At 60.3% G+C, this 12,471-nt stretch overlaps 2 protein-coding genes across 3 annotated transcripts; both read left to right on the forward strand.

The window, feature by feature from the left end:
* Window positions 1-760: 760 nt before the first annotated feature.
* Window positions 761-3,629, forward strand: KCNA7 (potassium voltage-gated channel subfamily A member 7). The gene is made up of 2 exons (XM_036307267.1): window positions 761-1,400; window positions 2,780-3,629. Exons 1-2 carry the CDS (start codon window positions 846-848, stop codon window positions 3,593-3,595), a joined length of 1,371 nt encoding a protein of 456 aa, XP_036163160.1. The 5' UTR covers window positions 761-845; the 3' UTR covers window positions 3,596-3,629.
* Window positions 3,630-7,704: 4,075 nt separating this feature from the next.
* On the forward strand, window positions 7,705-10,988 carry NTF4 (neurotrophin 4). 2 transcript variants are annotated; one of them, XM_036307265.1, is made up of 3 exons: window positions 7,705-7,971; window positions 8,753-8,876; window positions 10,076-10,988. In XM_036307265.1, exon 3 carries the CDS (start codon window positions 10,088-10,090, stop codon window positions 10,718-10,720), a length of 633 nt encoding a protein of 210 aa, XP_036163158.1. In that variant the 5' UTR covers window positions 7,705-7,971; window positions 8,753-8,876; window positions 10,076-10,087; the 3' UTR covers window positions 10,721-10,988. The 2 variants fall into 2 exon arrangements, with proteins under 2 accessions (XP_036163158.1, XP_036163159.1); XM_036307266.1 differs by lacking the exon at window positions 7,705-7,971 and adding an exon at window positions 8,051-8,356.
* Window positions 10,989-12,471: the final 1,483 nt, after the last annotated feature.

Raw genomic sequence — 12,471 nt, forward strand, 5'->3', positions numbered from 1 at the left:
GGCAGAGAAGCCAGGTGGAGAGCCCCGGAGACACCCTGCCGAGGGGACCGGGCGAGGGGCGCACCTGCCCACGGTTTGCAGCTGCTGGAGCGTCCCCCCAGGGCCAGGCAACCACCGGGGCAGTGGCGGAGGTGACCTAAGAGTGATGGTCAGAGAGACACTCCGAGAGGTGACTCCGCAGATGAGTCCTCCAGGGGCCCCGAGACAGAGACGCGAAGCGCTGCAGGGAAAGAGGCCAAAGGGTTCGCCCCCGAGAAACGCACGGACAGAGATAATGGAAGAGGAGACCCGGCAAGATAAGCAGAGAGACCTCGACGGAGGCCAAGGGAGACAACAGAGAAACAGAGACAGACCCTCGAGAAAAAAAAAGAGTCTAAAACATAGATGAGAGAAACAGAATCCCGCAGAGCGAGGGGCAAAACTCAGAGAGAATTGCCCCATAAAGGCACACAGACATACATCCCTCAGAGACCCGCATCAAAGGCAGGGCCAGACGCAGGTATACAAGAGAACGAGAGAAAGGGGTGGAAATTTGTGACCCCAACCGAGGTCCCGGGCTATGGAAAGGGGATCAGAACGCGGGACAGACGCGGAGAAAGCGCAGCTCGGCGGTGGCTGGGGGGGAAGGGCGGGTGCCCCGGCAGAGGGCGCGCGGGTACCCTCTGCCCCGCCGGGGTCACGGCGCCCCCTCCCCCGCGCCCTGGCCGAAGGGCTGGGCTATTTTTACGCGTGGACATCGGACACCAGGCTGGGGCGGCGGCGGCGGCGGAGGCCGAGGTGGGGCCGGGCCGGGTCGGGCGTCGGGGCCACACGTCCGCCCGCGGGTCACTGGGGCTGCGCGCGCCATGGAGCCGCGGTGCTCGCCGCCGTGCGGCTGCTGCGAGCGGCTGGTCCTCAACGTGGCGGGGCTGCGGTTCGAGACGCGGGCGCGCACGCTGGGCCGCTTCCCGGACACGCTGCTCGGGGACCCGGCGCGCCGCAGCCGCTTCTACGACGGCGCGCGCCGCGAATACTTCTTCGACCGGCACCGGCCCAGCTTCGACGCGGTGCTCTACTACTACCAGTCGGGCGGGCGGCTGCGGCGGCCGGCGCACGTGCCGCTCGACGTCTTCCTGGAGGAGGTGGCCTTCTACGGGCTGGGCGCGTCGGCGCTGGCGCGCCTGCGCGAGGACGAGGGCTGCCCGCTGCCGCCCGAGCGGCCCCTGCCCCGCCGCGCCTTCGCGCGCCAGCTCTGGCTGCTCTTCGAGTTCCCCGAGAGCTCGCAGGCCGCGCGCGTGCTCGCCGTCGTCTCCGTGCTGGTCATTCTCGTCTCCATCGTCGTCTTCTGTCTCGAGACGCTGCCCGATTTCCGCGACGAACGCGACAGGCCGGGGCTTGCAGCGGTGGCTGCGGCGGGACCGGTGAGGAGGCGGGGCCTCGGTGCAGAGGGGCGGGGTTTGTGGGGGAGATGGGCGGGGTGCATGGGTCGCTGGCCTATCAGAAAGCGGGTGTGGGGCCTTGGGGGCTGGGCCTCGGCGGAGAGGGGCGGGGTCCGTGGGTCCCTGGCCTATCAGAAAGCGGGTGCGGGGCCGTGGGGGCGGGGCCTCTCGGGAAGGTGGGATCTGGCTGTCGGTGGGCGGGGCATGGGGGTCTGGTAGGAGGACCTGGCCAAGTTCAGGTGGGACCAGGGGCTTTAAGGAACAGAGCAGCCCAGGGACAGGCCTGTCAGGGGACTCCACCGTGAAAAGCTAGGGGCGCAGGGGTGCTCAGTAGGGGTGGGGCCTGAGGATCGGAATAGGAGGGCCCGTCCTATCAGAAGGCAGGGTTAAGGCAGGTGAGAAACCTGGCTTGCGGAGGAGGGCAGGAGTACCTGAGTACAGGTACATTAAGAAGTCAAAGCTGGGAGCAGGGGAGAGCCTGAAAAATCTGGGGTCTGTGCGGCTCATGGTAACCGATGGGAAGGATGGACTGGAGGTGGTGAGAGTCGGACCTGAAGAAAGCAGCTGAGGCCCTGGCCCGTCGGCTCAGTGGTTAGAGCGTGGCCTTCGGACGGAAGGGTCATGGGTTCGTTTCTGATTCCCAGTCAAGGGCACAAACCTTTGGTGAGGATTAACAAACCAAAAAGGAAGGAAGGAAGGAAGGAAGGAAGGAAGGAAGGAAGGAAGGAAGGAAGGAAGGAAGGGAAGAGAGACAGAGAGAGAGAGAGAAAGGAAGGAAGGAAGGAAGGAAGGAAGGAAGGAAGGAAGGAAGGAAGGAAGGAAGGAAGGAAGGAAGGAAGGAAGGAAGGAAGGAAGAAAGAAAGAAGAAAGAGCAAGTAGCTGGAGAGAGCGTGGAGGGTCCTGAGGGCCAGGGTAGGAGGAATCCATCACAGACAAAGCAAAGCCGGGAGCTGTAAGAATAGGGGCCCAGGGTTTGGCAGACAGAGAGGTCTTTGACCATTATAGCCTGGGCTGGGTTTGGGAGGGCAGGGTCCAAGGGAGTGGGGCCAGCTTAGGGACCCTCCCTGGCTAGAGAATTCATGCTGGGGGCCGGCTTTGGACGGGAAGAGGTTGAGCCCCGGCCACGAGTCATTTCAGGAGGCCCCAGCAGTGGATGAGGGGCCATAGAGGCAGCCGGGCAGGCATGACCCTGTGGGGTCCTGGGAGAGTCTATGACAGCCAGGTTCACTGCTGGCCCGGGAGCAGCGGCTGTTGACCGATTTGTAGATAAGTAGTTGGGTATTTAAACAAACAACGAATATGGCCATTCCAGTGAGTCCCAGCCCTGGCGCGGTCCTCCCTGAACCCCTTCCTCCTTGCAGTTCCCCTCTCGCCTGAACGGCTCCAGCCCTGTGCCCGGACCCCCACCCCGCACACCCTTCGATGACCCGTTCTTCGTGGTGGAGACGCTGTGCATCTGCTGGTTCTCCTTCGAGCTGCTGGTGCGCCTGCTGGCCTGCCCGAGCAAGACGGCCTTCTTCAAGAACGTGATGAACCTCATTGATTTTGTGGCCATCCTGCCCTACTTTGTGGCGCTGGGCACCGAGCTGGCCCGGCAGCGGGGGGTGGGCCAGCCGGCCATGTCCTTAGCCATCCTGCGGGTCATCCGACTGGTGCGCGTCTTCCGCATCTTCAAGTTGTCTCGGCACTCGAAGGGCCTGCAGATCCTGGGCCAGACGCTCCGGGCGTCCATGCGCGAGCTGGGCCTCCTCATCTTCTTCCTCTTCATCGGCGTGGTCCTCTTCTCCAGCGCGGTCTACTTTGCCGAGGTCGACCGGGAAGACTCCCATTTCACCAGCATCCCTGAGTCCTTCTGGTGGGCAGTGGTCACCATGACGACAGTCGGCTATGGAGACATGGCCCCCGTCACGGTGGGTGGCAAGATCGTGGGCTCCCTGTGCGCCATCGCGGGGGTGCTGACCATCTCCCTGCCTGTGCCAGTCATTGTCTCCAACTTCAGCTACTTTTACCACCGGGAGACAGAGGGCGAAGAGGCCGGAATGTACAGCCATGTGGACACGCAGCCCTGTGGCCCCCTGGAGGGCAAGGTCAATGGGGGATTGGTGGATGGAGAGGTGCCTGAGCTGTCACCCCCACTCTGGCCCCCCCCTGGGAAACACATGGTCACCGAAGTGTGAGGGACAGTTGAAGCCTGCAGGACCTCACATTTCCTCAGAGGGAGGGAGGGGAGGGGGGAGGGGCAGTCATGGGGAGGGGTTGGGACTAGGAAGAACTAGGTTAAATGGTAATGCGTTGAAGAACCCTAAGCCTTATGGGTTCTTGAGTTGCGGTTTGGTACTGCTGTAGGTACCTCCTTAGGCGGCCGTGAACGGGAGTGGGTTACGCTGAGCTGAGGGGGGCGCTGCATTGGTTTGTACTGCGCTGGTTCCTGCGAGGCTGTGGAGCCTCTCGGGCTAGTGTTGAGATAGATTTGTGAGGCCACAGCGTTTTGTGAGTTTCTTTGTTCTGTGTTGGGTTGGGTTGGGTTGGGTTGGGTTGGGTTGTGAGTCTGGGTGAGTCTTGTCCAAACGCATTGTGCGGGATTCTGTGGGTTTATGAGCCCCCCCTAAGGCCATGTTGGATCAAGATATGTGCCCACCCATGGCATTGTTGGGACTGGTTGCGCGTCCATGCATGGTGGTGTGGGGTTGAGACGTGTTGGAAATTGTGTGGCTTTGTGATTCTTCTGGGGCTATGTTATTTTCGGTTCTGTGAACTTGTGAGTCATGTAGGAGAGTCAAGTGATAGAATGTGAGCTTTCTAGGTCATGTTAGGTTAAGTCGGGTTGGAACGTACGACTGTAGGAGTCTCTCCGGGTTCTGTTGGGTTGAATCGTGTAGAGTTATGTGGCTGGAAGTGTTCAGGGCTCCACGGAGTTGAGCCACACTGAGCTGTATAATCAGGTGGGTCTCGTAGGACCAGGTCGTGGGGCCATGCTGAGCTGAGTTACATTGACTGCGTCACTGTGAGTCTGGTGGGAGGGCTGGGTTGAGCCGGACTGTGTGTATGAACTCCATGGGGCCATGTGGGTTTGTTTGGGATTCAGTGGTAGCACCGGCACCCAAGGATGCCAGCACTGAGGAGGAATCACGCCTCAGGGAGCGACTATGGCGCTGTGGACTCTGGGAGACAACTGAACTGGACACTCCCTCCATTCACCCCACTCCTGCTTCATTTTGCCGTTGAAACCCCCTTACTATCTGTCTTCGCCTACAGTTCTGCTTCCAGACATGGACATCAGAACCACAAGGGGAGGGAGGGAGGGGGGTTCCTGTACTCTGTCCATACATGGTGGGGGGACAGGAACCCAGAGGAAGGGGGGACAGAGACCTGGGGAAGGATGGAGGCTCAGAAAAGAGAATCCCAGAGAAGAGGAGATGAGGACACAAAGAGAGAGGAATAGAGACTCAGAGACAGACCCAGAGGAAGGGGGAGGGACACAACCCAAAGGAGAGGGAGACAGCGGCCAAGAATGGGGGATGGAGACCCGCAGCAGGGTGTCAGGCGCCCAGAGAGAGAGGGACAGACACCCAGAGCTGGAGGCAGACCGGAGCACCCCAGAGACAGAGAACCAAAGAGGGAACAGGCAGTGGTGCCCCTGAGCCTGACAGAGATGGGAATCCCCCATCGGGGCGCACCACCCCATCTTCCCGCAGCCCAGGAAGGCCGTCAGACAAAGCAGGAAGCAGGGAGAGGCCAGTCTCAGCGCGGGAGAGCTTCCCAAGGTCAGGCCCCCGTCACTGTCCCTGGGGCCAGCCCGGTGGCAGGCGGCCTGGCCCCACGTGTCCTGTCAGCCTGCTGGGACGCACAGGACCTCCTGAGCCCAAACAGCCTCACGAACAAGGAAACTGAGGCTCAAAGGGGAGGGTGTTGCCCAAGGTCACGAGGCCGAACATGTTTAGAGATCTTTCCGTCTTAAAGGGCATTTTGAGATGGAGGAGGAAGAGGAGGAGGAGGAGGAGGAGGAGGGTTAAATCACTAACACAAATAGGGCTTCCTATGCGCCAGGTGTCATTCAAAGTACTTTACCCATATTAATTTATTAAAACCCATCCAGTGGTTTGCAGAGTGTTGTTGTTGTCATTGTTCTGTTTAGCTACAACACCCCCCCCTTTTTTTGTCAAATGAAACCTTACTTAGAGGCAACAGGGTGATGCATCAGAAGGGAACTGGTTTGAGGGGAAGACACCTCTTTTTTTAAGAAAATAAATTTTTATTGATTTCAGAGAGGAAGGGAGAAGAGAGAGATAGAAACATCAATGATGAGAGAATCATTGATCGGCTGCCTCCTGCACGCCCCCCACTGGGGATCGAGCCGGCAGCCCAGTCATGTGCCCTTGACCGGAATCGAACCTGAGACCCTTCCGTCCACGGCCCGGGGCCGAGGCTCTATCCACTGAGCCAAACCAGCTAGGGCGACCCACCTACCATTTTATACAGAGAGATGGAAGAAGGTACAGATTGTGGGGAGAGTCTGATAAAGGTCGGAAATAATATAACCTTTAGGTTGTCACTTCTCTCTGAAATGGCGAGAAAGGCACATCTGGAGGCGGAAACGGAGACAGACCCCCTCATGGTGACAGACACGAGGCAGAGTCTTGGAGGCAGGCACAGACTCCAGCACAGAGACCCGGGAGGAAGGAGACACAGGCAGAGAGGAGCAGAGACCTGCAGAGGGGGCAGAGACGGAGGCAAAGAGTGACACCCACAGGGAGGAACGGGAGCTGGCGGAGGAAGGCGGTGGCCTGGGAGGGGGGTCAGAGACCAGGGGGAGGACAGAGACCCAGAGCGAGGGGGACAGATCCAGAGAGGGGGACAGGAGCGAGGGGGGGGGGGACAGAGACACAGACAGAGGGGGGGACAGAGGCTTTTGCCCAGTTCCTCCTCTGCTAGTTCTTCTGTTGCCCCCATGTGCTCCCCAACCCCAGACCGGGAGTTACCTGGAGGCCCTGGGATAGGCCTGGCATAGGCTGGGTGCTCAGGGATGGGGAAGAGTGTGGTGAGTCAGGGAGGTGACTCCAGTGGACACCCAAAGCCTGGGAAGCGCCCCTCCCCCACCCCAATAAACAACTGCGGCCGCCTTCTGTGTCGCCTTGGCTGTGATGGGCAAGAGGAGAGGGGACACCCTAGTCGGGGGACACCCCTCCTGCCACCTTGCCATGCTATATTTAGGCCAAGGGAGGGGTATGGGATCCCTCCCCACCCCCCCAAGACAAGTGTCAGCTTTCCCCTGAAAACAACTCTGGGGAGGCGTGAAGGCCTGGCCACAGGGCTGTCCTGGACTCCAACGCCCATCTCCCCCGTCTCAGGGTCTCTCTCCCTCTCTCTCTGGGTCTCTGTCCCCTCTCTTTCTCTTGGACTCTGGCCCCTGTTCCGTGCCTTTCCCCCGTCTCCCTCCACTTTCCTTCTCTAAGGTCATTTTGTTCCCAAATCAAATCTATCTCCCGGGCCTGTAACACCTTGAATTTCTCTTCTCTGAGCTCAGGACAAGACCCTCTCCCCAGTCCCCACCCAGGAAATTCCAGGCGAGAGGACTCTGTGGGAGAGCCCCCCCACATCCACTGTCCCCCCCGGGCCGGGGGGCCTTATCGCTGCCCAAGCCCAGCTGGTTAATGTCTGGCCTGGAGCTCCTGGGAGCGTGGGGATGAGAGCAGAGGGTGGGAATCTGCCTGGGGATTGACACTTAACTGGCTAAAGAATGCAGAGGAATCTAGGGCCCAGACTCCTGGTCTGCGGGAGGAGGGGGCTGGGGGTCCCCACTCCTGGGTCTGAGGGGGGAGGAGGGGGCTGAAACTAGGGGAAGAAGGGGCTGGGGGTCCAGACTTTGGTCTGAGGGAGGAGGGGCTGGGGAGCCCGGACTCCAGGGTCTGAGAGAGGAGGGGCTGGGGGTCCAGGCTCCTGGTCGGAGAGTGGAGGGGCTGGGGGCCTGGACTCCAGAGTCTGAGGGAGGAGGGGATTGGGGATCCCGGATTCCAGGGTCTGAGAGTGGAGGGCCTGGGGGTCTGGACTCCAGGGTCTGAGGGAGGAGGGGGTTGGGGATCCCGGATTCCAGTGTCTGAGAGTCCAGGGGCTGGGGGTCCAGACTCCTGGTCTGAGGGAGGAGGGGCTGGGGGCCCGGACTCCAGGGTCTGAGATCCCGGACCCCAGGGACTGAGGGAGGAGGGGGCTGGGATCCCGGACCCCAGGGTCTGAGGGAGGAGGGGCTGGGGGCCCGGACCCCAGGGTCTGAGGGAGGAGGGGGCTGGCGCCTGGCCTCCTGGGCCTGAGGCGGGTGGAGGGCTGAGCGAGCCAGGCTGGGCTCCCGAGGTCCCGGCCCGCGAGTGGAAGGCGGGATCCCCCGGCCCCTCCTCCGCCGTCGGGCGCCGCCCCGCCTCCGCCCCCGACCCGGGCCCTCCGGAGCGTGTGCAGCGAGGAGCCGGCGGGTGAGCGGGCGTCCCCGCCGCCAGCGAGCAGCAGCAGCAGCAGCAGGAGCCGCCGCGCCGGGGCCGCCGAGGGAGCCGCGGCGGGCGCCCAGGTAACAGCCTCCGCGCCTCCTCCTTCGGGATCCCGCGTCCCGGTCGCCCTGCCCCCGGGTAGGGAGGGACGTGGGCGGGGCCTGGGGCGGGGCTTGGCGGAGGAAACTGAGGCAAGAGCGAAGTCCCCGATGAGCCGCGAGGTTACCCCCGGTGGAGCCGCCCCCAGAGGGGTCCCCGGGCTCCGGACCCCCAGCCTGAATCTTCGGGGCGCCCGTCTTGCTGAGGACCTGGGAGGCGGGGCCTGGAACTCCAGAACTTCAGGGTCCGAGGGAGGAGGGACTTGGGGGGTCTGGCCTCTCGGTCCTGGCTGGGTCAGCATGCGCCCCCCTGCGCACCCCAGCTCCCCATTGGGCATCTCGCAGCCGGGGCAGGCAGCCGCTCCAGGTATGCGCAGCGGAAGGCTTGGGCGGGCCCCGGCCTGTCCCGTGCGGGGAAAACATTCCAGGAAGCAGCCTCGGGGACCCAGGGCTTCTGGAGGGTGGGCCCCCGGGTCCCCGGGTGTCCAGCCCGGCCCCACCCCCAGCCTGTCTGGGAGATGAATGGGCCGAGGAGGACGTAATCTTTTCCAGCCTCCGCGGTCCCCTCTCCTCCTCCCATCTGCTTCCCATTCCAGCCAGGAGCCATCACCTGGGCAGGGCGGGAGGGGGGAGCGGAGGGGGGGGGGGCTCTGAAAGGGGGCGTGGCCTTGGCTGCTGGGTACCCCACACTTGGAGAGGAACGCGGGTTCGGGCCCCCTCCCCCACCTGCCTAGATGACATGCCTGTTCTCCTCTTCCTCTAGGTGGTCGCCCCCTTCCTCTCCTGAGATGTCAGGAAGGAGGGGGCCGCCCGCGTCCCCCACAGGGGCCCCCTGGAGCCTGGGGGCCCCCAGCCCGGGAGCTCGGAGGCGGAGGAGGTGCTGACAGGTCTGGTAACCACCCCTGTCCTCTCCACCTCACCCTTTCCCAGAATGTGGTACAGAAAAGGCAGTATCCGCACCTTGGCCTGCATCTCCCAGCCCCAGATCAGTTTCACAGACAGGGAAACTGAGGCCCCGTCTGAGAGGCAGGTGATTTTCTTGCCTTCTTAGGGGCCGTTTCGAGCTCAAGTTGCATCTCCCTAGGATTCCGGAACTGGCCTTTCTCAAAGTTTGGGACCTCAAACCTCCTCCAGGCTGCAGGGCGCAGGGTTCCTTAGGGTTGTAGAGGCCGAGTGGGGTTCCTCAGACAGGGTTCCAGTGCCAACGCTGGCATTTGCTGGCTGTGTGACCTGGTACAAGTTACTAACCTCTCTGAGCCTGTATTTCCCCAATTGTTGGCTGTTATTAGTAACTAGAGGCCCTGTGCACAGATTCTTGCATCATTGGGGTCCCTCGGCCTGGCCTGCACCCTCTCCCAATCCAGGACCCCTTGGGGGATGTGGGAGAGCCAGTTACAGCCCAATCCCCGCAGGCCGGGAGGAGGGACCCCACTGGTGCACAAATCCATGCACCGGGCCTCTAGTATGCATATAAGATCTTTGGTTAATCTCTTCCCGCCCTCCCCCTCCCCCCTTCCCTCTGAGATTCATCAGTCTGTTCCATGTTTCCATGCCTGTGCATCGAATGTCTGCCCCCTGGTGGTCAGTGCACATCATAGCTACTGGTCAAATGGTGGAAGGGTTGCTTAAGCTTTTATATAGAGAGAGATAGTACAGTGGGGCCTTGACTTACGAGTGTCCCGACTAACGAGTTTTTTGAGATACAAGCCGTCTCTTAGCTGATTTTTTGCTTTGAGTTGCGAGCTAAAATTCGGGTTACGAGACAGCTTCAGATACCCCACCGCTAGCTGGCGCAGCGAACGTCACAGTGAACGCCACAACATCAGCCCAGCATCACCTGTCTCACTCGTTCACTTTTTGATTTGACATACGAGTAATTTGAGTTACGAGCTCCGTCACGGAACGAATTAAACTCGTAAATCAAGGCCCCACTGTAGTCAGATCATCTGGAAATTGGGCATTATGCAATCCTAGAATATAGGTTCCCCAAGGTTCTAGAACAAGGGCCTCCCTATGGTTCTGGCTTGCAGGTCCCCCCTAAATTATGACCCTCTTCTCTAAATCCAGCTTTCTTCTCCATCCTCAGGTGCTCAGCGAGATGCTGCCTCACCCTTCATGGTCCCTCCCCATCCTCCTCCTTTGCCTCCTCCCCAGTGTCCCAGTGGAACCCCATCCCCCACCCTCTCCGCTGCCCCCATTTCCAGCCCCTGAGTGGGACCTCCTGTCCCCACGAGTGGTGCTCTCCAGAGGTGCCCCCGCAGGCCCCCCGCTGCTCTTCCTCCTGGAGACTGGGGCCTTCGGGGAGCCACCCGGCAGCCCGGCTAACCGCAGCCGGCGAGGAGTGAGCGAGACAGCACCAGCAAGTCGCCGGGGAGAGCTGGCTGTGTGCGACGCAGTGAGCAGCTGGGTGACGGACCGGCGGACAGCTGTGGACTTGCGTGGGCGGGAGGTAGAGGTTCTGGGCGAGGTGCCCGCAGCGGGCGGCAGTCCGCTTCGCCAGTACTTCTTTGAGACCCGCTGCAAGGCTGACAACACTGGGGAAGATGGCCCTGGTGCAGGCGGAGGGGGCTGCCGGGGCGTGGACCGGAGGCACTGGGTGTCCGAGTGTAAGGCCAAGCAGTCCTACGTGCGGGCATTGACCACTGACGCTCAGGGCCGTGTGGGCTGGCGATGGATTCGAATCGACACTGCCTGCGTCTGCACACTCCTCAGCCGGACCGGGCGCGCCTGAGGCCTCTGCGCAGGAACTGGGCAAGCAGAGGAAGAAGAGAGCTGGATGCTGAGGGACCTCAGGGGCTGCTCTGGGCCTCATGGTGGGAACTTGTTAAGTCGTCGCAAAGTCAGCTCAATCTGTACAAGACAGGTGGTAAAACCGGGTGGGGTTTTGAAGGATGAATAGGAGTTCTCCTGCGAACTCCAGGGTGGATGATGATGATGATAGCCTATATTTTCCGAGTGCCTACTGTTTAAGACCTCTAATACACAACTTGTCAGATCAACTCTGGTGGATTTGAACATTGGAGGGAGGCCTTTAGCTTCTAAGTTGCTGCTATATGATCTCAGAGGACCTCACCTTGCTCATTATGGGGAGAGTGACAAGGAGGAAATATATCCAGCAGTGGGTGGCGGAGCATAAAAACTGGAACATGTAAGCAACTAACAGGGAGCGAGGACTCGAATGGGCAGTTTACTAGGTCAGATGGGGCAAGAATGCTTTGTGTTTTGTTTGTTTTTTGTGAATCCTCACTCGAGGATATTTTCCCATGATTTTCAGAGAAAGGGTGGAGAGGGAGAGACACAGAGAAACATGGATGTGAGACACACACAGATTGGTTGCTTCCCGCATGGGGATTGAGCCTGCAAGTGAGGCACATGCCTTGGCCAGAATCGAACCCGGGACCCTTCAGTCCATGGGCCAATGCTCTAGCCACTGAGCTAAGCTGGCTAGGGCAAGAATGCTCTGTTTTGACCTACCCGTCACAGTCGGAACACAAGTAAGGATGAATGATGGGAGGTCAGGATGCGAGAGAATTCAGCCCTGGTGGGGAGTTGGAGTCAGATGTCTACCACCCTTCCCTGTCTCAACTTTTATTCCGCCCCGAGCAAGAAAGAAACTCTAAAACTGTCCAGTCTGAGGAAGGCGCGGGGTTCTGACAATTGGCCTGACCGCTGTGGAGGATCAGGGGCCATGTGGGCACGGATAGGCCTTGAGTGGGCCCGGCGAGTCCAACAGGAGAAGGGACCCTAGAAGCCTGAATGAGAGGCTCTGAAGGCAGCGTCAGTTTTCCCTGCCTGTAGAATGGGTTGGTGGGATGAGTCAGTGGGGGCTGAGGAGACAAAGGCCTTGACCAAAAGGTCTTTAAAGGGAGGCCCTGACGCCCTAGCCGCTTTGGCTCAGTGGATAGAGCAGGGGTCCTCAAACTTTTTAAACAGGGGGCCAGTTCACTGTCCCTCAGACTGTTGGAGGGCCGGACTATAGTTAAAAAAAAAACAAAACTATGAACAAATTCCTATGCACACTGCACATATCTTATTTTGAAATAAAAAAACAAATGTTTTCGGCGGGACGCATGTGACCCGCGGGCTGTAGTTTGAGGACCCCTGGGATAGAGCATCAGCCTGCGGACCGAAGGGTCCTGGGTTCGATTCTGGCTAAGGGCATGTACCTAGATTGCAGGCTCCTCCCCAGCCCTGGCGGTGGTCATGACTCATGCAGGAGGCAACCCATCAATGTGTTTCTCTCACATCCGTGTTTCTCTCTGTCTTTCCCTCTCTCTCTGAAAATCAATGGGGGAAAAAAATATCCTCAGGTGAGGATTAAAGTGAGGCAGTGACAAGGAAGTCGGGCAGACCCCACATCCTCAGGACACCGCTTCATGAATTACCACTCCACACCCGCTACCAACTCACAGACTATTTTAGGGCCAGCTTTCGGCTAAGGACATAGAAACCCTCACCCCCACCCCCGCCCCCATCACAGAC

The sequence above is a fragment of the Myotis myotis genome, unplaced genomic scaffold (genome assembly GCF_014108235.1).
Source record: "Myotis myotis isolate mMyoMyo1 unplaced genomic scaffold, mMyoMyo1.p scaffold_m19_p_45, whole genome shotgun sequence".
Taxonomy (NCBI): Eukaryota; Metazoa; Chordata; class Mammalia; order Chiroptera; family Vespertilionidae; genus Myotis; species Myotis myotis.